The following is a 24309-nucleotide window of genomic DNA, read 5'->3' on the forward strand; positions in this document are numbered from 1 at the left end:
ACTATCTACAGAGTTGATCTTAGATCAGTTAAATCTGTATTACATTCAGAAATGTCTTGGAATATTCAGTTTCTGATGTTTTGCAGGTCTGGCAGTCCAGTAGGCAGTGAAGCTGGTTCCCCAGCCAGTCCAGCAGGGAGTGATGGTAGTAGGCACAAATCCCCAACTCCCACTCGAAGCAGGTCCCCAACTCCCACTCGAAGCAGGTCCCCAACTCCTGCTAGAAGCAGGTCTGTAGATACTATTTAATAGCTAGGCGAACAAGTTCATTCAGAGTAATCGGAAAAATTTACAGTATGCTTGAAGTGTATTGACCACTTTCCATATAATCCCATGTGCTTGCCAGTGATTTACACTTTACTACATTGTACTATTCAGGTGATACAGGTGGTATCAGGTCCAAATAAATCACTGGGACTGATTGTTTCATGACCCTTTTATGTTCTTTAGGGTTATAATTAAATATACAGTAAAATAACCCATAAGGGATCATGAAAATCCAACTTATATCTGTGTGGTGGAGTGTAACTTACACTTGGTGAGTGTTGTAAATCCAGAGTCTGAACATTACACAGCAGATATCACTTCATTACACTCAGTTCATCACTTTACAGTTTTTAGCTCAGACCAGAAAAGCATATGCTTGTCCATCTATCTGTTAGCACAAGTTTGTTATTTCTACTCCTAAACTACCTGTGGAATTGTCAGGAAACTTTACACTGTACACATTCATCCCATGGTCTAGTTTTTCCCTGCCTGCCTGCTATGTTCCCCCCCCCATAGGTGGCATTCTAGAGTTTCATATTTCGCATAGTGTTAGATTTTGAAGAAGAACAGTTTCCCCATATTTCCTCCCTGTTTATACTGGCTGTTTAAAATACACCTTGTATATCTTGAGTTTTGCTTTTAAAAAAACCTTTTAATTCGCTTTACTTTGGTGTAAGGGACCCTGAGTGGCTGAGTGGTCTAAAGCATTCTCCATTACGGCTCACTGCCATCTCACCTCTGTCCGCATGGGCTTGAGTCTTGGATTTGGCCAATGTGTGTATGTGAGAAAGGTTGCCAGTAACTTCTAGTGGGTTGTTTTTTTTTTCTGGGGTTTTCCCAGCTTCTTTTTCCACCATTAATACTGGCCGCCATATATAGCCTATCGTGTGCTAAAAAATGGCATTAAACCCTACAACAACAACAACAACAACTTTGGTGTATGATTGATGGGTGTAATGTAGGTTTTAGAGTATACAGTTTGCCTTACTTCAAATGTGCATCTGTAAACAAAATGCTCGTTCTGATTGGTCATTTTCATTTCCTGGACTTCAGAGGTAAATTATAAAAGAAAGACTGATATCATTTTTTTTACATTTGTTATATTTGATAAATCATTAATTTCGCTTTTGGAAGCTGATATTGTCTACTCTAGAAAAATTAGCTTTCCCTATTTTAGTAACTGCTAAAGACAGTACTTTTGACTAATTCAGGCTGATATTTTAAGCACATGGGAGCAGTCCTTTTGGTTAGATAGGTGCCTAGATCATGTACAGTTTCCACAAGTTGTTGTTCTTGTCGGGTTTAATGCCATTTTTCAGGACATGATAGACTTTGCATGGCGGCCATTATTAATGGTGGAGGAAGAACCCGGGAAGAACCACCGACCCATGAGAAGCTACTGGCAAGCTTTCATTTCCACAAGTACAGTATCCAAAAGTATTTTGGCCACAGTACATGAAAGTAACATAGAGATTTTCTGTTGTGAATCTTTGCTCTTAAACAAAAGCAACAGAAAAGAGTGAAGACAACAAGCTTTGTAAAATTTAACAAATAATTTATTTCCCTAAAATACTAAGTGAAAAATAAGAAGATAACGTACAGTATTGCGAATTGAGCCCATAAATAATCCAAGAATTAAAAAATACAAGTCCTATCAATGAAAAGTTCTAAGTGAATCACAGCTCAAATCCTGATGAAATCCAATAGGGAAGGTGATGTCTGTAATATCTCAGCATTGTACTGATATGTCAACAGTCTCTTGTTGAATCACAGAAAATATTATTCTAGTTTTATAATTCGGTATAATTTCCAGAGAATGTCTTTGTCCAAGAATTATCAGAGCACTTTTGTATTTTCATTTAAAATAACCACTTGAAATTCAATAATTTGAAGAAAATAAAATCCCAGCCCAAACTGGACACAACATAAAACAACTTGACATCTCAAGTGTTATGGCACAACTGATAGAATTCTTATTATAACATAAATTATAAGACTAACTACAACACAAAACAGATTTCCGGATGGGGGGGTCAAGAGTTCATCCTTCCAAAAGGAACAGAAGTTTGTTTATAAATTAACACATGCTTGATGTCACATAGACCAGCTGTGACCTTGACTCAACTTAGTGATTCTTGCTCTGAGAAAGAATTTTAAAAAATAAGTTATTTACCAAAACTGTCACTGATTTTGGAACAATGTTTCATTTATTAGTTGTTTATGTCGAAAATAATAAAAAAATTTGAAGTCAGAACTGAACTCTTGTGAACAATAACAAATCCAGTAAGCAATATTACATTACAATAGCATGTAATGGAATTTTAAAAAATTAAAATCTAACAGAGTTAAATTAAATAAACATAACAATCTGCAAACATTCTCTCCATTGCGCATATTCATAGCTGCCAACCCTCATGAATTTGGCATGAATTTCACAACTTTTTCAGCGATTCACGGACTCGCGCCGCAAGCCAAAAATTCACAAATTCTCAAATTCTCAATTATTTTAAATCTTTAATAAAATGACAGATTTCCCGTGAAGTGCTAGTTGTGATATTGGCAGTTGCCGAAACGGTCCGGTACTGCTGGTCGCGATATTAGTAGAACTACGGCCAATTAGTATAGTTGGCCCGGTAGCAAGCATTTTAGCCTATATTTATCTATATGTATAAGACTAGTTTTACCAACGCTTTTGAGAGAAACTGGGGCCTAACCGGAATTTTGCTCCATGCATGCGTCGCCAACACTGATTTGAGTTACCGTTCACATCGCATGTAATATCTTGAAAATGTCTTCACCACCAAGTAAAAAGAAATGTATTGCTCAAAAAGTGAAGTTTGATTTGGAATATATCAAAAATTGGTCGTGAACAGAAGGTCACACCAACATGGGGTTTTATCTAAAAGACTTTTATCATGTCTGATTGGCCTGAAATAAAAATGGTGCCACTTAGTATGACTAACAGTGGCTATTATGAAATCTTGTTATTGCTAATCTTCCTGAATGAGAGGAGGTTTTCACACAAATATATCCTATGATGTCTGCTAGGTCCTAAAGGAAAATGGTACTGATCTGACATCCGTTATAATCACCATGGCAGCCATCTTGAAAATCTTGTTGTTGCTACTACTCCTGAAAGGAAAGTAATACCAACATGGGGTTTCATGGGAAGACTTTTTATGATATTTAATTGGTCTCAAATGAATATTATGACAAACTGATCTCTGGTATGATAGACACAGTGGCCATCTTGAAAAATGTATTTTAACTACTTGTCCTGGATGGATGGTTATAATGAAATTGGGTTTTCACCAAACACTTTTTTTGCTGTCAGAAATGGTCCTCGATGTAAATTAGCCAATCTGAAAGCCAACATGACTACCATAGTTGGCCATTTTGAAAATCTTTTTATTGCTACTCCTTCTGAATGTTTGGTCGTATTCACATGGGGTTTCACACAAAAAAATAGTCTTGTGATGAATTGCTGGAAATTAATTTTGGTCAGTAGAGCACAAGTTCCTTCCTGGGACTCTTGTCTTTATAGGCAGGAAAGAAGAATATTTTTTACTGTATGACTTACCGTAAAAATTAAAAAAAATTAATTTAAGTACAGTTCCAAAGATGGTGCCTCTCATTTTGGACTTATTGATGTTTTATATAATATTTGTCCGGGGCCCCGAGTGGCCGAGTGGTCTAAAGCGCTCTCCGTTATGGATCATTGCCATCTCACCAGTCTGCTTGGGTTCGAGTCTCGGATTCAGCCAATGTGGGTATGTGAGAAAGCTTGCCAGTAGCTTCTCGTGGGTTGGTGGTTCTTTCCGGGGTTTTCCAGGGTTCTTCCTCCACCATTAATACTGGCCGCCATATATAGCCTATCTTGTTCTGAAAAATGGCGTTAAACCCAACAATAACAACATATAATATTGGTCCTCCTAGTTTTGAAGAACTTTAGCTGTATCAAAATAAAAAATTAAAGTGTGAAAAAAAGTACTGAGCTTTCGATCTCTACATCTTTGTAGAATTTGACTCTGTATTATAAATTTTTTGCTGTTGAATCTTGTCTTAAAACCAAAACACCCCTACTCTTTTACTCACTGTTTGTGCAGAGGTAAAGCACCATTCATTTCTTTGTGTTAGTACCAGTGGTGTTTATGTGTTAAGATTATATCTCATGGAAGACGAGGAACATTGGAGATTGATTGATTGTGATTTAGTTTGCAGCCACAGTTTCATTGTCTGGAAAGCTCTGTACTAAAATCACAAGACTGTTGCTGTAGTAATTAAATATTGAGAATCAGTAACTTATAACTCCAGAATTGGTCAGTCCCAATGAAAATCCTGGGAGTCCCCAACCAGATCACTGAGTGATAGCCCCATTATAAGAATTATGTTCTGAGATATACCGGATGCAATACATATGTTCAGCATATTGTTTTACATTTTTAGTATAAAATAAAGACAATATCAGCTTTAAAACTTTAATGCTGTTTTGTAGGGGGGGTTTGTACCCGAATTGTAACAGCACAGAAAGGTTCAAAGAAGACTGATTAGTATTCGTGGCATTTGTGAACAGAATCACTTTTTTGCAAAAGAAATATGCTTTGATTACATATGTTTGCATGCTGTGTGGAGAAAGAAAAATGAGAGAGAGTTAAAGATACATGGATAGTATTTAGTATTTTAAATGTGTGAATTGTGATTTATACAAACATCCTTTCATCCTTATCATCTTTTGTTTCAAGTAGAATCCATAACGTTGCCTTCTCCTCCCCAGCAATCCTCATTGCCACTGCATGTTCATGAGCCATGTTTGTTGGATAAATGCAGAAAATTGCAAGTGACTAATTCCATGAACAAAAAGGTCATCTTTTTCATCTTTCTACACTTCACACATCAGGAACAAACAGCACTTTTATCTCAAATATTGTTGTCTTTTATTCTTAGCAAGTAAAGCTTCTCTACCCAATCTGACTGCCATTGTCTTTTCTTTGACCTCTGACCAGCATTTATCTTATTGACCATGTTCTGAGTTGCATCTGAGACTTCAATCTGATCTCGGTTGAGCTGGTTACTTGATATTTTTTGCAAATTTTTGGGTGAAAAAAGTGGACTTTTGATGATAATTGAAAGTAATCCTCTTCCAAATAATCAGGAACATGCACCACTGTGTAACTGAAATTAACTGATTATTATTGGTTGATCACTTGCACACAATTCTCTTAGACCTAATGCCAGTAAGTTTAATTTATGATCTAAACACGGCTCATTGGACAATTAAATAAAGAGCAAATCTGCAACTCTGTTGCATTGGGGGAATGTATTTTGGCATAGACCGAGTAGGAAAATATTGCAACGTAGAACCTTAGGATGAAGTTATTTATAACACTTGTTATCTTGTGAACCTCATCAAGGTATATATATATATATGTATGTATATATATATATATATATATATATATATATATATATATATATATATATATATATATATATATATATATATATCCCATGTTATGTTATGAACTGCATTGTGATATTCATGGAATGCAAGGAATGAATTCTTGCGAGATTGATTTTGGTTATTAACATTGATAGAAGGCATATAAACCAGCTTGTACTAGTACCTAGTTTTGAGGGCAAAATATTAATACAGTGTTTTAAATTTATGTGTGTAGGCATGGTAACAAGTTTTAATCCTAGGGGAGATAATCTTTTCTAGTTTTGCCCCTTCCCAGATCTCTGTTTTCAGACAAGAGGTTGATGTGCATTTTGGTTTTTTATAGAAATTTTGGTTCAGAAGTTTGCAAAGACAAGTCTTGCAGAATGATTACAAACTGTTTTTATAACGTAAATGATAACCACATGTAATTGATTTTATAAGATGAAAGTGTAAGAGAGTCTGAGAGTGACAAAGTACAGCACGGATTCAATGATAACTTCATATGTTAGACAAGAGAAACAGAATGTCTTGTTTGTCTGAACTGCAAGCCTTTTCTTCTGGCATGGTCATTCACAATTTTTTATTTATTGAAGATCTGGCAGTCCAGTGGGAAGTAAAAGCCCAACAGGAAATAGAAGTAAGCCAGGAAGCCCTGCTGGAAGTAGAAGTAGGTCAGGTAGCCCTGCAGGAAGTAGTAGATCAGTAAGCCCAGCAGGAAGTAGAAGTAGGTCAGGAAGCCCTGCAGGAAGTAGAAGTAGGTCAGGAAGCCCTGCAGGAAGTAGAAGCAGAAGCAGGTCTGGAAGTCCCACAGGAAGTAGAAGCAGAAGTAGATCAGGTAAATAGTAGGGGTGAAATGATACACCTGTGCCACCTATCAACAAATCACAATGCACAGCCTGTGATATGATACTTATCGATACACATATGAACTTGATAGTCTTTCCATTTTTGAAGGTAGTAGGTGCCCCTTTATATATGTTGACATGCTTGTTGTATTTCCAGCATGCAATTTACAAATGGAGATATATTTATCATATATTTATATGCAATTCTCTTCAATGACAAGAAAACAAAAATACTTTCACTCATACTGCCTGTTGGTTGTCAGCCAGTTTTATTCAGTGTTTTAGGCCATTTAATGGCACCAGGCACCGTTGTTTTGCACGGCATGAATGCTTTGAAAACATTAAATTACCAATTCACGTCTCACTTAAACTTGGAAGACATTACAATATTATCTTCAAAACAGAAGAAATAAAGCTTCCTATTGCAAAGAAAATTTTATCTAAAACATATCTGGGCATGGGAATGAGAATGAATACCAACAAAATCTATCATATTGAACTTTCTGCAGATGTAAAAGACTGCTGCAGCTATAGGTACTTGTATTTGTTAGTGAAGAAGGATAACTATTCTTTAAAGGAGACCAGAAACCAATGGAAATATAGAATAATAATAAAATTACTATAGCAGAAAACCTTATTCTGAAGTATCATCTGCGACTGTAATGCCAGTATTTAAATATTGGCCTATCTTCTAGGAGCTGAATTTCCGTGACTTCGTATGCAAAATTTCCACGCCTATTCGGTTACTTTCGGGATGTGACATCATAGTAGCGACTCCAGCAGCCCAAGTGGGAGTTGCCAGAGTAAAAGACAATACCGTTTTGCGTTGCTTACGGGTGTAATAGAACATTAAGAAAAGCCTGTGGACAACATTTTTTTCTTTTTCTTTTCCGAAAGATAAAGGCGTAATGAAAGAATGGATACATTATTACAAACGAGTCGATTTCAAAGCAACACCATACAGCACTTTGTGCTCGTTACATTTCTCAAAGGAATGTTACTAGAGGGATCATGAAAAAATGGCAGCTCAAGGATACACAAATGCTAGGCCTAGACTAAAAGTTGGCGCTGTTCCAGACATACCTTTGGACATTTTAAATCCTGGGAAAAGTGTTAAACGTGTGAGTTACGAAAATAGGCAGAAGGCCGAGTAAGCGACCACAAAATGCAAGAATAAATTCACAGATCTTTTATCTACACCAGCAGTGCTAAAAACAAATCTGATAGCCCAACACCCAGGGCCCATCTGGTTTTAGTTCCGGCCCATCCTGTATTCAAAGTGAGGTGCCCGTCAGGCTTGTCGAAACAAAAATTGTTTGCTTGAGGAAACTTTGATCGCGCTGGTGAAATGAGTAAATGTATTTTCAAGATGTTTACATACATGCCTTAACACGGAACAATCTAAATCAAATCACCACTGTCCTAGGTGAAATTTAGATTTAATTTTAATCAAATGGAAGCTTTGCTAAAAATAAGATTCTAAACCTGTCGTTTTTCGAGAAATTCAGTAATCTTATAAAAATTATTTTAAAAAATTAATTGTATACATGTAGTATGTATAAACGGTAATCTGTAATGATTGGAACTGATATAAAATTATTCCTTGGGCAGTTTAAATAGCAGCGATTAAAAGAAAAGAGGTCAAAGTTTCATATTAACTGGCTTACAATAGAAACGGGGGGGGGAGACTATTGACCCAGATCCCCCTTGCCCCAATATACGAGCACCCATGGGACGTGCCTTTTCTTCCTGTGATACGCCTTATTATTCCCCCAGGACAAACCCCTTTTGCATATTCTGGTCAGCTCTGGCTAAATTGCAAAATAGCTAAAGTTTTGATTTAAGTAAGCAAACAATAAAGCCGGTGTGACTAATGAACATAATCCTTATCCTTGCATTGATCTTGTGAAAAGGACTGCCTTTCGGACATACTTCAAAGAAACCATGTTTGACAGTGTGTATGTTTAAGTTCCAGCAATTGTTACCAAATAAACGATGCCTATTTTGTTGTTACTTACGATGCCATGGTCTTCATTTTAGCAGTTCATATCTGCAGTCACAAGTTACTGTACATGTGACAACTGTTTTTCTCACGTTTTATGCCCCACCTTATTTCCTTAGGTTTAAGTCTTAATGCATGTAACACTGTTTGCTGAATAAAATATTTATTCAGAATTAGTTCTTTAGGGCCACATATACTGCATGGTAAATTTTGTTTTATTCCTTGTAATCTAATCATGGTAATTAAACTTTACATATACGGTAGAGGAATGTCAGGTGTTAACTGGCCGAGTTTCTTTGGTGGAAATGGAGATGCGATTTTGTTTGCAGAGAAAATTTCACAGTGATCATTCATTTAAGCTAATTGGTGACAATTTTATTCTTTTAATTTTATTTTACTATAGTACTGTTGTAGTTGTTTAAAAACATCTGAAATTTACTTCAATAATGTTTAATCTTCACGTTCTATTTACTGAAGAACAAAAAATAATAAAAAAACTGTTGTGTGATATTAATTATTTCGTCCAGTGCCGGATTTAGACGTGTGTGTGTGTGATTTGACTTTTTAACGTAGCTTTAACAATTTTTCAGTCATATCGCTACGATGTCTGCAGTGTGGCAGTTTAGACTGGATTGCATACATTATATCTATTTATAAATGGTTTGGGGTTGGGGTTTTTTCTTCTGACAAATGAAAATTTACAGACATAATGTAATAATCGGGACTTCGCTGCGAAAAATTGAGAGATATTATGAGATCGGGAGGTAGATGAGGAAATGCCCCCAAAATCGGGAGGTTTTTCTCCTGGCTTGAGAGTTGCCAGGTATGAACTGTCCGGGCTTGTGGAATTTCAGTCAGGGCTTGAGTTTATTTAAGTCACCAACCTGGGGCCTGTGCCTAAAAAAATTATTTTAGCACTGACCAGTACAGTACATAAACTATTATATCAGACTGCAGATTCAACTTTTGAATGAGCAACCCAAATGTGGTTTCCTCCTGTCTGCCTCACTCGCCAATGTTTATGTTTGTATTCGAGGACTGGCTAGTATTGCATCACGGTACCACGTGATCTGTCGTCTCGGAAAAACTTGGAAAAACTTGGCAATTTACGGAATCGTGGTATCTTCCACGCAATATGATCACTACCCGCTTACGATATTTAATTTATAAACATTGCAGTTGAATTGCAATCTGTAGAGAATTACATACGTAAAAGGAAAAGTTTGATTTCTAGTCTCCTTTAAGTGTTTTAAAAGTTTTACACAAGGTGATGAACAGTTTGAAAACTGCCCCGTTGTTGATTCTGTGCTACACAAAAATCCATTCGCACCTTCATTCACTGGTTAAAATTCTCTGCATAAAAAGAGAAATTCCAAATTTGTTCCCCATATACAATTTAAGGAGAGATGCTGCCAGAATTTCATCTTAAAGGGGACTTCACCCTGTCACAGAAAGAAGGGGAGAATAGAAAAAGAGGGGGAGGAAAAACTGGTCATAGTTCAGTATTTACTTAACACTTCAATATCTGTATCTCTTTCTTCCTGTTCCACATTTTTAGGGCTCTACTGAAATCAAAATCTTTAAAAGACTTTATTTATTTCTGTTATTTATTTCTGAGTGTACTCTGTTCCTTATCTGTGTATAAATATTTTTTCTGTGCTTCCTTCTGAAGGGGCATATGCATAGCTAGCTTTGTCAGCTTGAGTTGGGGAACTGATCTTTGTGGCTGTTATTTACAATTTTACAGAGCTCACAGATATTATTTTTGGATACATCAGCTCCAAAATAGAATTTTTCACTAACATAAACTTACTTTCTTGAATCAGTAGTTTACTGACTACCATAACAGATATCTTATCTGTTCCATATTACAGTATTAGTGTTTTTAGTCCATCAGTTCCATATTCTGCTTTTCAGACAGAGGTATTCATAAAAATATCTTTGGTTCTTAATTTCTATGTATTCATCCTTATTGAGTTATCCTAACCCCGATATGGATAGATGGTTTTGTAGCTTATGATCTGCAAGGATCAGTTGATTGATAAAAAAATAAAAATTGCATTCAACTTTTAAATTCTCTTTGTTATAATTAGGCTCAGTATTCTGCCATTTCAACATGTAATTTCAAAATATTGCTGACAGGGAGATTGATTGTCATGTTATCTATTTTGGTCTATCCAACATGTCCATCTGACTCAATCTTAACACCATTTTTGGGTTTAAGATCATGCACTGGTATCTCCATTAACAATTTCCCAGCTCAGTAATCCAATATATCTTTATAACTTTAAAAATTATTGTCATCATCACTATCACCAGCCAGTATTTGCCAAACGAAAACATAATGAACCACACCAGGAATCAGAAATTTTGTTTTTTCTTGGTAGCCTGTATTTTAAATGTGCATTTGTAAAATTTTCTTCATGGAAGGTTCAAACTATGTCATAATGCTTATTCCAGGGCACAGTTTGCCAATCACATGTTGTGACAAGAATGGTTATATAAAAATTGTATTCTTCAACGAGCACATTTTCATATGCGGGACTGTCAGCTAATTTATGGGAGTTCTTGTTCATCACTGTTCTTCAATTGTGTGAATTTGTACAAATTTTGGATGATTCATGCAATCATACACCTTTACACCATTGCTATTTAAGTACTTTACATATCAATGACTATTGCACAAGGTTTCTCTGTTGCTTTGCTAGTTTTTCCTGTTTGTCACACAAGGAATTAGCTACACTGATTACTTTTCGGTAGTTATTATTTAATCTGGACTGGAACAAACAGTAACCAACAATAGATTTCAGTGTAACATATTTCACCTTGTGACACACCATTAGTGTAGCTTTCAAATCGATCAAAGTAGATAAGATAAAATTCAGCATAGAAACTTTGCGTACAAGTGGTTATTAAATGATGAGTAAAGTACTTCATTATACATATGGCACACATTTGGAATGTATCCTCTCTGATGAACATGCCGATGGGTTAAGATAATTTGCATGGAATCTATGGGGGGGGGGGCAGATTACAAACTATGTCAATCTACAGATGGTGAGCAAGTATTCTTAATAGTCTTTTTCATTTTTACTAATACAAATGAGTGCCTAAGACTGCAAATGCTATTTCAGATGAATTCTATATTTAAAGAATAACAAAGCAAACTAACAATATATATTCATGACTGCTGAAAACTAAAATAACTAAGATATGATAAGTATCATTTTGTATCGATTCTCTTTGTCTTGTATCGTTATGTGTATCATTACAGCAAAAGTATTGATATATCAATGAATTGTTGCACCCCACCCCCCCATGTAAATAGTGATTTTACCTATTGTTGACCTTGAATAATGTAAAGGAAAAACTTACATTGATAAAAGTAGAGGAAGTACAGTATGAGTACTTCCACACATATACAGATACTGAATTGACAAAATTACATTGGTGCTGGTTTTTAGTATTCCATAGTGTACTTTAGTGACATGTGGTGAAATTGTGGTACTGAATTACACTACACTCTACATCGTCACAGACTCAAACTGTCGTCTACATGGCCAGTGTAAGGATGGTCTTGTATCTTTGATTAATTCTGGTGGATTCACAGCTGGTAAGAGCTCAGCCAGCACAGTGTAGTATTGGTCTCACGGCACCAGCAGCACTTCTGTTATATTCCGAATGAGTGCAAACCCTGAAATAGATCATTTTACCATGGAAATAAAAATAGAATTTAGACTGAATCCAATGACATGATGAATGTATTTTTATGTGTTGCTTGTGAAGAGCATACTAACATTATCATCAACTAACAAAACAAGCTTGAAAACAGAGCAACACAAAGGATGATGAATAACACACGGCAAGGAAGTGCACATGGAATGTAGAAATAATGCATACAAAATGCAGACTGAATTCAGATGTCTTGATGAATATGTTTTAAAGAAAATGGTAAAATAAAGCACAATGAATAGCATATGAAAAATGGAATGAAACACAAGTGTATTTCATGAATGGATTTGAAAATTGATTCTTTTCAAGCTGCCACCAAATTTCCTTGGTCAGAAATCCTTTCTGAATGATAAATCAGGATCAGATTCTTTACACTGACACCCCATGCAATCTTTGAGATCATTTGTCAAAACAGAATAGTAGGTACTGATGTAATGATACTATCAATAATAGTTATTTTATTTTGTGTAATCTTTTTTTGATTAAAACGTAATTACAAAATATCTAACAAATATTGTACTATTTATTTACATAATTGTTGTGGTTACATTTTATTTTAAATTCTGTTTTCTTATGTATTTTATGCATTTGCAATTGCATTAAACCACACTTTTAATAAGACAATATATACCTTTCTTACACACACACACAGACACAGACACACAGACATCAGAATTTTAAAACTTTGTCTGCACTAAGACAACAATGTTCACAAAAATCTCTGATAGCATAATGCATAAAATAACCTTAATGATGCCACTTAATAAAAAGACATCCTAATTTTCCTACTGGCATATTAAAATTTCATAGCCAAAATTTAATTTAGTCACCTTGAGTTACTGTTATTAAGAAGACCACTCATTTTTCTACTGGCATATTAAAATTTCGTAGCCAAAATTTAATTTAGTCACCTTGAGTTACTGTTATTAAGAAGACCGCTCAGGTGACCTAGTGGTTAGTGCATCCACCTCAAATGCGGGAAGTTGTGGGTTCAAACCCTGGCTCATTCATACCAGAGACTTATAAAGATGGTACTTAACAGCTGCCTCGCTAATCGCTCAGCATTAAGAGGTTAGTGTTAGGACTGGTCGGCATGGTATCAGGATAATGTGACTGGGTGGGACATCATGCTACATGTCTGCGGCATGATTGCCCAGTGCTATACATCACTATAAACTGCCACAATACAGAGATCGTAGCAATTTGGCTGAATATTTGTTAAAGCTACATCAAAAATTCAAATCACACACACTCACTGTTTTTAAGAAAGTATTTATTCTGTGAGCTGTATCTTTTCAGAAAGTCCTGCCAGCAGAAGCGGCAAGAAATCTGGCAGTGCATCCCCAGCTAGTGGCCACAGCAGCCCTGCAAGCGGCAAGAAATCTGGCAGTGCATCCCCAGCTAGTGGCCGCAGTAGCCCTGCAAGTGGCAAGAAATCTGGCAGTGCATCCCCAGCTAGTGGCCGCAGTAGCCCCGCAAGTGGAAAGAGATCCAGATCAGGTTAGCTGTAGAGGATTTAAAAATTTATTGTAACAATTGTTACCTGAATTATTACACTTGTATCATGCTTACTCATTTACAGAACCTGAAACATATATGGTCCCCTTTGAAATGTAGAATGAATGGACAATGTAGGATGAATGAATGCAGAATGCTAAGTGATGAATCAAAAATGCCAGTCAACCACAGACAATAAACTGTAAACCAAGTTGAATGATAAACAATAATGAGGAATGATAAAGCATAAACGAGGAATGAAATTAATGAGAACGCTAAACAAAGGAAATCTTTTCTTTAGGTTATTCTGTCATTTATCGCAACAAAGTAAGTTGTTGTTTGTAATTCTAAATAGAAATGAATATGAACAAACTTGTTTTGTGCATGAAAGAAATTGTTTTCCTGTGATGCAACAGGAAGTTTTTATGAAGATGGCATTTCTTTTCTTGTTTAATTTTGTATATTAATCTTTGTTTCTGTAATGCTACAACTGTCAAACTTTACACAATTCGTTGTTATCTATATATGCTCTTTAATTTAAGACTAAATTTGCCGTATCATTTAGTTACTAAAAGATGACCTGGATACCAAATGAACAGAAAATAAAAGATAAAAGTAGCTGTCACAAAAATGATATTCCTGTTGTTTCCAGTTCTAAATATTTTCAGATTAAATTGCATTTGATGTTAAGAAGGAGAGATTAGAGGAAGACGATGCTGTGTGTTGTACATCACTTATGACAATTCAATGTTTACGCTTCATTCATGAAATATTTCATTATTTCTACTTAAAAAAAAAACTTAGATATCCACAATTTAATGCACCCACCACAAGGTTTGAGTGTTATCATATAATTATCATATAAAATTCTATATTAAAGATCAGAACTAAACTTGCATGTGAACATTTTTCAAAAAGATCGAACATCAAGGTTACAATAATTGCAGTTGTGACCACTCCAGTGCCCTAGTGGTTAGAGCATCCACCTCGGATGCAGGAGGTCATGGATTCGATCCCTCGCTGAGTCATAGCAAAGACTTATAAAACAATGGTACTAATAGCTGCCTTGCTTGGTGCTCAGCATTAAGAGGTTAGTGTTAGGACTGGTCGGCCTGGTGTCAGGATAATGTGACTGGGTGGGACATCATACTACATGTCTGTAGCATGATGCCCCAGAGCAGCAGGGAGGGTGAACCCTACAAATTTTAGAAGGTTCCAATGCCGAAATAAAGTCTCCACAAGGAGGGGTTTCAACCAAAAATAATGTCAACCACGTTTCAAGAGGAACTCTCGGAGAGATAAGCCTCTTTGGGAGGTCCTCCTGAGTTGGTCCAAATGTGGTTTCTGGTTGAAAAACCCATTAATGGCGCTTCGATTACAAAAAATGAACCAATTCATTGTCGTCGCCCTCCCTGCTGCTATGAATTAAAAATTTATGTTGTTGATAATGGCAAATATTGGAGAAGCATATACCACTAGATTATCTCGAGAGCGACTAGAAGCAATCAAAACATTTCATTCCGTGAGAGATTCTGTGAGACAAAAATTACAAGCGTGGCAGGAAGCACAAGTTGAATATGCTACAGGCACAGAAGAATTATTTAAACCCGTTACAACAGCTACTGAAAAAGCTGCGGCGGTCACTGAAAGAGCTTTATTGGGAGATATTAAGGATGAGGAGGATAGAAAAAAGTGTATTCTTCCAATATTAAAACAGACCGCTGAGTGAGTTGAAAAAATAGCAGCTCAACCTTCACCCGTCGGCAAAGAAATACTTAAAGGTATTGGACAAATTAGTACTGAAGTTGCCGACGTGAAAAAAGAACTTGCGTCTAAACCAATAAAGGAAAATATTGGACTGATTGCAAAATTTAGGGAGGATTTTGTCGAAGATATTAGAAATATTGAAAGAGAAAAATTAACCGAAAAAATATTAATTAGTATATTTAATAAATCTAGTATCTTAAAACCCGGTTCTGAAAAAGTAACTGATGATAATCTTATTAAATGGATATATCGCATATATAGAAACAAAAAAACAAGCCAGAGATGATGATTTAGAATACAGAGGTCTTTTTGGAGAAATACAGAGACTTTATAAAGAGAGTGTGAAACAAATAGAACAACAATAACTCTCCCAGCAGGAACCATCATATCAACTTCCTCCACCTCTGCAACAGATAGAACAACAAGTCTTCTTCACCGCAGCAGGGGTTGATGTCAGAACTTAAAAGGTCTGAGGAGCTACTTAAAAAAGCAAAAGAAGAAAGATCACCCTTAAGACTATTTAAGGGAAGCACGAGAACAACAGAAAAAGGAGCTACTGGCAGTGGTCTGGGAAGTGGTTTTATTCCCTGTCCTAACAGTATCTTCAATGATGCGCAATGGCTAGAAGTTCTCATAGGAGGAAAGCGAGCTGGAAGTAACCAGAAATAATTAATGAAGCAGCTGATATCTGTCGGCAATTATTTCAAGGTGGTATCATGGATATCGATATCTATCGAGAGTTTATTAATGAGCTCGTTGATGACTACCACAGTGACTAGTTGTTAGATAAATAAATAATTAAATAAAATGATCGTACACAGTTCTTATAATAGGCCAGTTATGGTCAGGGTGGTAAATTCACGATTGCCGATATACAGGATGACTTTGGAAATGCATTCAGTGATGTTGTTCGGGGTTTATTTGTGAGGATGGCCCCTAAAGTAATACCGATCGCAAAACAATTAGCAATGAAAGCTATTGACGTTATTCGTGATAAAGCTCCTGGTGCCAGTAAAGCTCTCTTGGCAAGCAAGGACAGACTAACACGATTAATACGCAGGCCGAAAGCGGTCCAGCCACCACTGGTGAAATTACCAAGCACCGAAGTGATGCCTGCAGATGTTAGTGAAGTAATAAATGAAGCCGCAAATCAAAAACTAGCAGCGCTGATAAATCAAGGGGCTGAACAAATAAATACAAGTCTAATATCAGGAAGTGGTCTTCGTTTTAGAAAATAACAAATTATAATAAAATGTTTAAATGCGAATCCAACACAGTGTTCGACATAGACGAACTGGTTCTTAAAAATGAATCAGTGCGTGATTTTCAATATTATTCTTATGGCGTACAACATCCAAATCAACAAGGACAAATTGAATTACAGGTTCAAGACACAAGTAGATATTTCTTGCCCGCTGAAGCGTTTATCGAAGTAGAAGGTGAAATTTTAAAAACAGATAATACAGAATATGACGCGGGTTTTAAAGTCGGTTTTGTCAATAACGAAATTATGGCCTTGTTTGAAAGTGCTGCGTATCTCATTGACGGAAAAAAAATTGAGTCAGTTGAGAATAATGTTGACGTGGCTACAACAATAATTGGTTTGGCAAGATACTCTGATGATTGTGCAAGATCAGCTGGTCCATCGATGATGTTTGTTAAGGTCAATTCTGATCATCCTAATCCAGATCCTATGGCTATGGCTATGGTTAATGTGAGAAACGCAAATGGTGACGCGCCGACACCGGCAGTAAGAGGACCAAATCTAAATTACAATTTAGTTTTTTTTACACGTAAACAAATGTTGGTAGGGAATCATAAAAGATTTTCTTGTGCCATTCCGCTGTTGCATATATTTGGATTTTGCAGAGATGTCCGAAAGGTAATTTATGGAGCAAAACATACGGTTGTGCTTTTTAGAAAAAATGGTGACAATGATGCCTTATGGCGAGAAGGTGATGCTGCTAGTGCTGGTAAAGTAATACTAACAAAACTTTCGTTGTGGATGCCAGTAATGACTCCGTCAATTGCTGAAGAACTGCGACTACTTTCTTTTATGGATCAAGGTGGTAAAACTTTGTTATCATGGCTTACAGTAACCATAGATAGCGTTCAGAGTACCACTAATGGTTTATTTACATGGCATGTAGCATCACAGCAGGGGGTTTCTGCACCGCGACATATTTTCATTGCTCTTCAAGATATTGCACAAATAAACTCACAAACATGGAGTCATATGATATTTGATCCCCTCGGTGTTACTGACGTTTCTTTAAAAATAAACAGGCATCAAGAACCATCTGAAAATATACAATTAAATTTTACTACTAATCATGTTGCACGTGTGTATTATCACTTGATGAAATATCTATCGCATGATCTAGATATTGATACTGGTTTGTAGATATCACAATTGGATTTTAGGACACATTATCCAATCTATTACTTTTCAGTAGAGCATCTTGATTTAACTAGACAGTCTGTCGTTGATGTGCATTTCAGAGCTCAACTGGCAAAAGGGTTATAGCTGAGTACAGAGCAATCACAGTCATACTCAGCGACAAGACAGTTTTACTTGAAAGTGTTGGTGGCCGAATGAGAGTCGTTGATGCACCAGTAGAAAACATGTAGACAATTAGATCAATCGCGTTTATTATAACAATGTCATACAATCACGTTAATGTCACTCTGACTTCTGGTCAGGCGAAAAAATTACAATAAAAAAACGCAAAGGCATGTGGGACGACGATAACACTAAAAAATGATCAAATTGCTAATGGTGGCCCAAGCAAGTTATCGCTAACTAAAACCCAATTAAAACATTTCAATAAAGCAAAGCAAGCAAAAACAGGAGTTCAACTTAATTTCGCTCCAAAAGCCATCAGCAACATGGTTAAAACCGGTGGTATATTTCCACTTCTCGCAGCAATACCAGCATTAATTGCTGCTGCTGCCCCAACTGTTGCAAAAGCAGCCGCGTTAGGAGCTGTTGGAACCGCTGCTGGAATGACATTAAAGAAAGCAACTGGAAAAGGATACAAAAAAAAAGGAGTGGGTCTAAGACTTCCAGGAACTCCGCCCTCATGGTACAGAAAGGGTCTAAGACTTCCAGGTACTCCGCCCTCATGGTATCCCAAACGTTGCTGAAAACACAGAATGTTTTACCGATATCAGATTTTGATTTGCTCGATGCCACTAAACAACTTAAAATAAAAAATTTCAGAGGTGTTTTTATGAGAGATCAGTCACCGAGACAACCGAATAATCCAGAAACTGGAATTATTAATCTCGATAACAGTGATGGTTCAGGAACTCATTGGGTTGCTTACGCAATCGATCCACATGGAATTATCTATTTTGATTCATGTGGGTTAGCACTGCCAGTTGAATTTCTAAAATACGCACGAAGCACTCCAGCTCCCATTCCAGTCTGGTACTCAACACTACCAACACAAACACTAACCGATCCACCAATATGCGGCCATGAAGTAATTAATGTGCTTGACGCATTATCAAAATCAACCAAACCACCTCACAAAGTCGTGCACGAGTATACCGCGGGCCAATTTAACATTTTAAACAATCCCTAAAGAATAATGGTTGATATTTACGGAAGATCTCTCAGCACAAGGGATAAAAAAACGGATATAGATTTATCAAAATATGCAACCAAAGATGAAATTGACAATCTTCTAACGTTATCTGGGATAGACCCGGATGAGGTTGTTATTTTTCAGGACCGACATGGCAAGCTAAAAACCAGCAATATCAAATGGAATGACATAGTTCACAGGGTTCTTGGAGCTACCGCGGATAACATCCCCGTGTTTACTGACAGTGGAAAAATCAGGGATTCAAGTTTATCGTTTACAACTATCAGGAATGAAATTGCAAAAAGCATTGCTAATCACCTAAAAAATACCGGTGACACAATGACAGGTGAACTCAGCATGAACGGGAACAAAATAGTTGTTTTAAGAGATCCAACATCCCACGAAGATGCTGCAATGGAAAAATATGTTGAAGTTAACTACAGCGTCGTTGACTATAAAATATCCATGTTGCAGAACGAGTATGACATTCACATAAACGCGTTTGCAAGTCTTCGTGGAAACTTTAGAAAAATTAATGAAACCGTGAGCGAGTTCTTTGGTGATCCACTCAATGTCGACATGAAACTTTCTGATATCAAGACCAACATTGACACGATCAAAGAAACACAGCAAGATATCGTAAGTGGGATTCCTGAGAACGTTAATAAAACCAGTTTGATTAAAATCACACCTGGAGTTACCCCCGGGCATATCACCAACATAGTATACACGGTATCATCTGGATTCGCAACATTTTCAAAACAAAATAATACTATCAAATACACCACAACAGTCACAGGAATGTACAGGCTGTCTGTGTTCAGTGCTGCAAAATTTGAGATTTTCACAACATATCCCTGGCAACATTCCACTGACAAGTTTTCCGGGGTTGTTACTATCATATTAAACAAGGGAACTGAAGAAGAGTTTATACTGGAAGCAACCGATAAGACATTAAATGCAACATCTTACTGGTGGTGTTTGGAATTCGTAGCTGAAACACCTCAGTTGGTTACTGAGTAAAATAATAAATGACCCCCTTAACAGAGTTAAGGACAACGAAGTCAATGACAGCATTAATGACAACATTAGATGTGCAGCAATATAGATACGATCAAGTACACGAATGGCAGTCAGAGTTAAAAACCCTCATCGACATATACACAACAAAAGTAAAAAAATATAAACGACAAGCAGTCATCCTGGATGCTATAGTATACTCAGTATCCGCATTAGTTGCATCCACCGGAGTAGTATTATCAGCGCTAATGCCAGCAACAACTGCAATCGCAGTAACAATATGCGTTTCATCATCAGCGGCCGCGGCTGGTGTTTTTAATATAATCACGAAAAAATATCCTCATGCATGAGCACAAAATTGCACGATTATATCATACAACTAAACACAGCAACAGCAGCATACTCAAAATTATCATCGCTGATATCATCAAGCCTCAACAACGAAACAATATCAGATTCCGAATTCACGCTAATGGTTAAGATATATGAAGACTGCACCCACCATTTAAAAACAACAAAGATAAATAATGATGGAATTACGTCAACAGATAGCCGAAAAGACAAGCCCCAAAAGAACTTTGATGATAACAGTAAGCTCGACCAACCCAGAATTTAGTATTAATTTTCCAACTGCAATTCCCGTGAATGAAATAGCACTAGCACAATTACGAGTATACTACAGTTGGCCCAATATCAGATCAAAATCATTTGGTGGATTACCAGCGAATAATTCGTTTGTGTTTGCACATAAAAATAAACAAGATGGCACTCCCGACTGGAACATCATTGGGATACCAACCGGGTCTTATCAAATCGAAGAAATCAGTGAGGAATTACAACGTCGAATAAAAAATATCACAGGAAAAGAATCCAAGATAGAAATAACTGTTCATGAACCAACATTGTCTTCTGCAATTGAGATAAACTCTCCCGACTACGCCATGGATATATATCAGAGTTCGATCAGATCAGTGTTAGGATGGCCTGAAATACCACCTGAAGCACCACCAATACCACCAGAACCGAAAAAGTCTGATTATGTCATGGATAAGACTTCATATCACAAAATTGCCTCATCGTATAAAGATAATATAGATGAACTAAAAAGAGCAAAATTGGATGATTCTTTTACATTTTACGAGAAGGATAATATGAGATGGAATTTTACTTCTGAGAAATATTCCACAGGAGAAGGAAGTATTGCGACTAATTTAAGTCAGAACATTGAATATTTTAAAATTATTAATCAAGAACACAAAACACAACTACAACAACTATGGCAAAGTTTCCAAGAACATCTTTTTGATATAACAAGTTCTTGAAGCGAAATCATTAAACATGTAGAAGTATTAAATCAGCTTGTATCTCTAAAGAACGATTTTTAGTCGCATACAAGCTGACAGAATCTACATTGCCAGATTTTAAATTTCCCGGGTATAAAGCAGACGAACTAAACAATCCACCACCAAAATCATTGATAAGTTCTTTCCTGATATACTCACAGAATGGAGAAAAACACTACCACCGGCAACTATTCTCCGGCACAACAATGACCCAGCGGGGCAAGGGCGACATGTATCCCCAGAAATTGTAAATATAACCCCTGTGGTCGCAGTCAGTCTTGTGTGTGATGTCATTGATGGCAGCTACAGTACGGACACAACAGTATCAAATCAAGCCCAGCAAGGATTTATTCTTTATTCATTCACCCTGAAAGAACCACCTGGATATCTGATTGTGCAAGAGCCGATCAATCCGGTTTATCTTCAGTGTCATAATCCGCTGTTATCAAGAATAAATTTCAAACTAACAGACCAATCTGGCCACCTTCTGGATTTGAGGAATGAAATAGTTAATATTAATTTACTTGTGAAATCCTAAGGATTTTGTCTTAAGACTTTTATCCTAAGGATCTCATTCAAGAAAACAATAAAAAAAATAATTCTCCTGACAGTCAAGGTGGTTATTTTTTTTACTGTCACTCAGAATTATAAGAAATTTATTTTTTACTGACAGACCCTGATTTCTAATTAATCAAGCGAGTATTATATAATGTACCAGCATGTGAAGGTCTTTATACACAACAAGCAAGTACTTGAAAACTACATCAAAAAAATATTTACACAGTTTCTAGTCGGCCCAGTTGATCTGGTTATTGATGTATATAGTAACGAGGATTTTTTATTGACACAATCGCAGCGTGATAAACTACAATGAGAACGTATTTATATGGTCACGTGTGATAAAGATCAGATTCTAAATTATGCGCATTCTTGCATTAAATCTGATCGACTAAGGGAAATATTATCTAACTCATCAGATTGATGCAGGTCAGATTGATACAAGTAAAAAAAAATATTATCTAACTCATCAGATTGATACAAGTAAAAAAAATATTATCAAACTCATCAGATTGATACAGGTAAAAAATATTTTTTTTACTTTCGATTTCATTTCCATGTACTTGACTTCATTTCCAAGTATCCTTGATGAAATCACCTTGATAAAATCACCTAACTTTCAATCGTTTCACAATCTGACATAATTTTTTTCAACTGTCTTATACGAGTATGAATTGCCTTCCTGGCTTCTTATTCTTGAGATAATGCTGATATAATTTTTTCAATTGCACGAGACAACAAAACAAATTCATTTATTTGTGCTTCTTCTACCGTAGCTAGCAAATGATACATAGACGTTTGAATTTTTTTTATAAATCTGTACTGAACCGGCAAAATATACTGCCCTTCGCATTTAGCCTCATACAGTGTTTCAAAATCAGACTTGATATTTTCAGGATTTAAGTCATCAGATATATTAATTTTCTTCTAATATTTAATAGCAACAATTACATCATTGATATTTTCGTAATTCATTATATGATAATTGTATATTTAAAAGAAAAATATTTTAAACCAAAAAAAAACAGTAGCCATGATGAGCGGTTATCAGTCATGGGCCCTTGCGCACTGGCCTATGTGCCTCCACGAGGTCCTTGCAGACTTTGTCCTGAGACTTTGTCTTACAGAGACCTTTCTTATGGCTTCTCGGCATCCTCATGATTGTTTCTTCCTTGACTCTGTCAAGGGCCGCATTCTTTCTGAATGTTTTGTTTTTGTGGGGGCCATGTGACTTAGAGCTTTATGCATCCACAGCTACTGTTTATTTTGGGGGCATGCCACAAACATACCTCCAGCAAATTCTCTAAGCGAAAGTAAAAAGAAATGTTAGAGTATTCAGAAGGCTGTCTGTGTATTGCATTTGTGTACATACCGCCCCCCCGATCAAATCCCAGGGGTGAAACCCCCCCCCAACAACTTGACGTGGGAGAGAGATGTCCATGAACGGCTTCGGCTGCCGCTTCCATTTATAAAACCATATTAATTGGCACCGTCAACAATATGCCCGTTACGAGACTCGAACCACTGGCATTGACAGAGTCGGGGACGAGAGTCAGCCGAACTACTACTGCACCATAGTCTAATCTAATGATATAGGATTTAAAAATTATCATATAGATAACTATTGACAGACAGTTAACAGTTTGCAGCTGAATTTAAGTTCTGAACTGGATTTTAATTCTAAACATTACCGTGAAAAACACCTACCTGTACTGACAATTTTTGATTTTATCAAACGCGGAAGTGTTAATGCGGAAATAGACTGTGGCGCAGTGTGTATACAATAAGATGGTTACGCCACGAACTGTATTGGCTGTAAAAAAAAAATAACTGTATACAGTTCTGCCATGCTGGATAATATATTACCTGTAAAGGTAATGATATGTGGTGTGCAATCTCCTTGATGAAATCAAGGGGAGGGAACTAATTGCTTGACATGTGCTTAACGGAGTTATCTCCCTTAAATAATGCTAAATTTACATAAAAAACCTCAGATTTTAGCAAATACAAACAAAAAAGTTAAATAGAACACATCTAACAATAATGAAAGGTAATCATTTGATTATATTTTTTAGAGAGTGTGGATTTGGTTATATTTTTCACCACGGAGTTTATTCAGAATCTGTGAATATCAAAATATCTGCCAGCTGTGCTCATCGATTGAAATAATTTTTTTTCGTTTGGCTTTAGATTTATGGATACAATTGCCTTGGCTGTCTTATTGTGACAGCCAGTTTTTCCAAGT

At 36.3% G+C, this 24309-nt stretch overlaps 1 protein-coding gene across 2 annotated transcripts in view; it reads left to right on the forward strand.

The window, feature by feature from the left end:
• LOC149793928 (uncharacterized) overlaps positions 1 to 24309 on the forward strand; it is an 88129-nt gene that overhangs the window by 22815 nt on the left and 41005 nt on the right. For both annotated transcript variants that reach the window (XM_089967863.1, XM_089967864.1), the window contains exons 4-6: positions 87 to 230; positions 6301 to 6542; positions 13586 to 13786. In XM_089967863.1, coding sequence (XP_089823989.1) covers positions 87 to 230; positions 6301 to 6542; positions 13586 to 13786 — 587 coding nt within the window. The remainder of the gene's footprint in view (positions 1 to 86; positions 231 to 6300; positions 6543 to 13585; positions 13787 to 24309) is intronic.

The sequence above is a fragment of the Sinohyriopsis cumingii genome, chromosome 8 (genome assembly GCF_028554795.1).
Source record: "Sinohyriopsis cumingii isolate HCF-2022 chromosome 8, ASM2855479v2, whole genome shotgun sequence".
In the NCBI taxonomy this organism is placed as follows: domain Eukaryota; kingdom Metazoa; phylum Mollusca; class Bivalvia; order Unionida; family Unionidae; genus Sinohyriopsis; species Sinohyriopsis cumingii.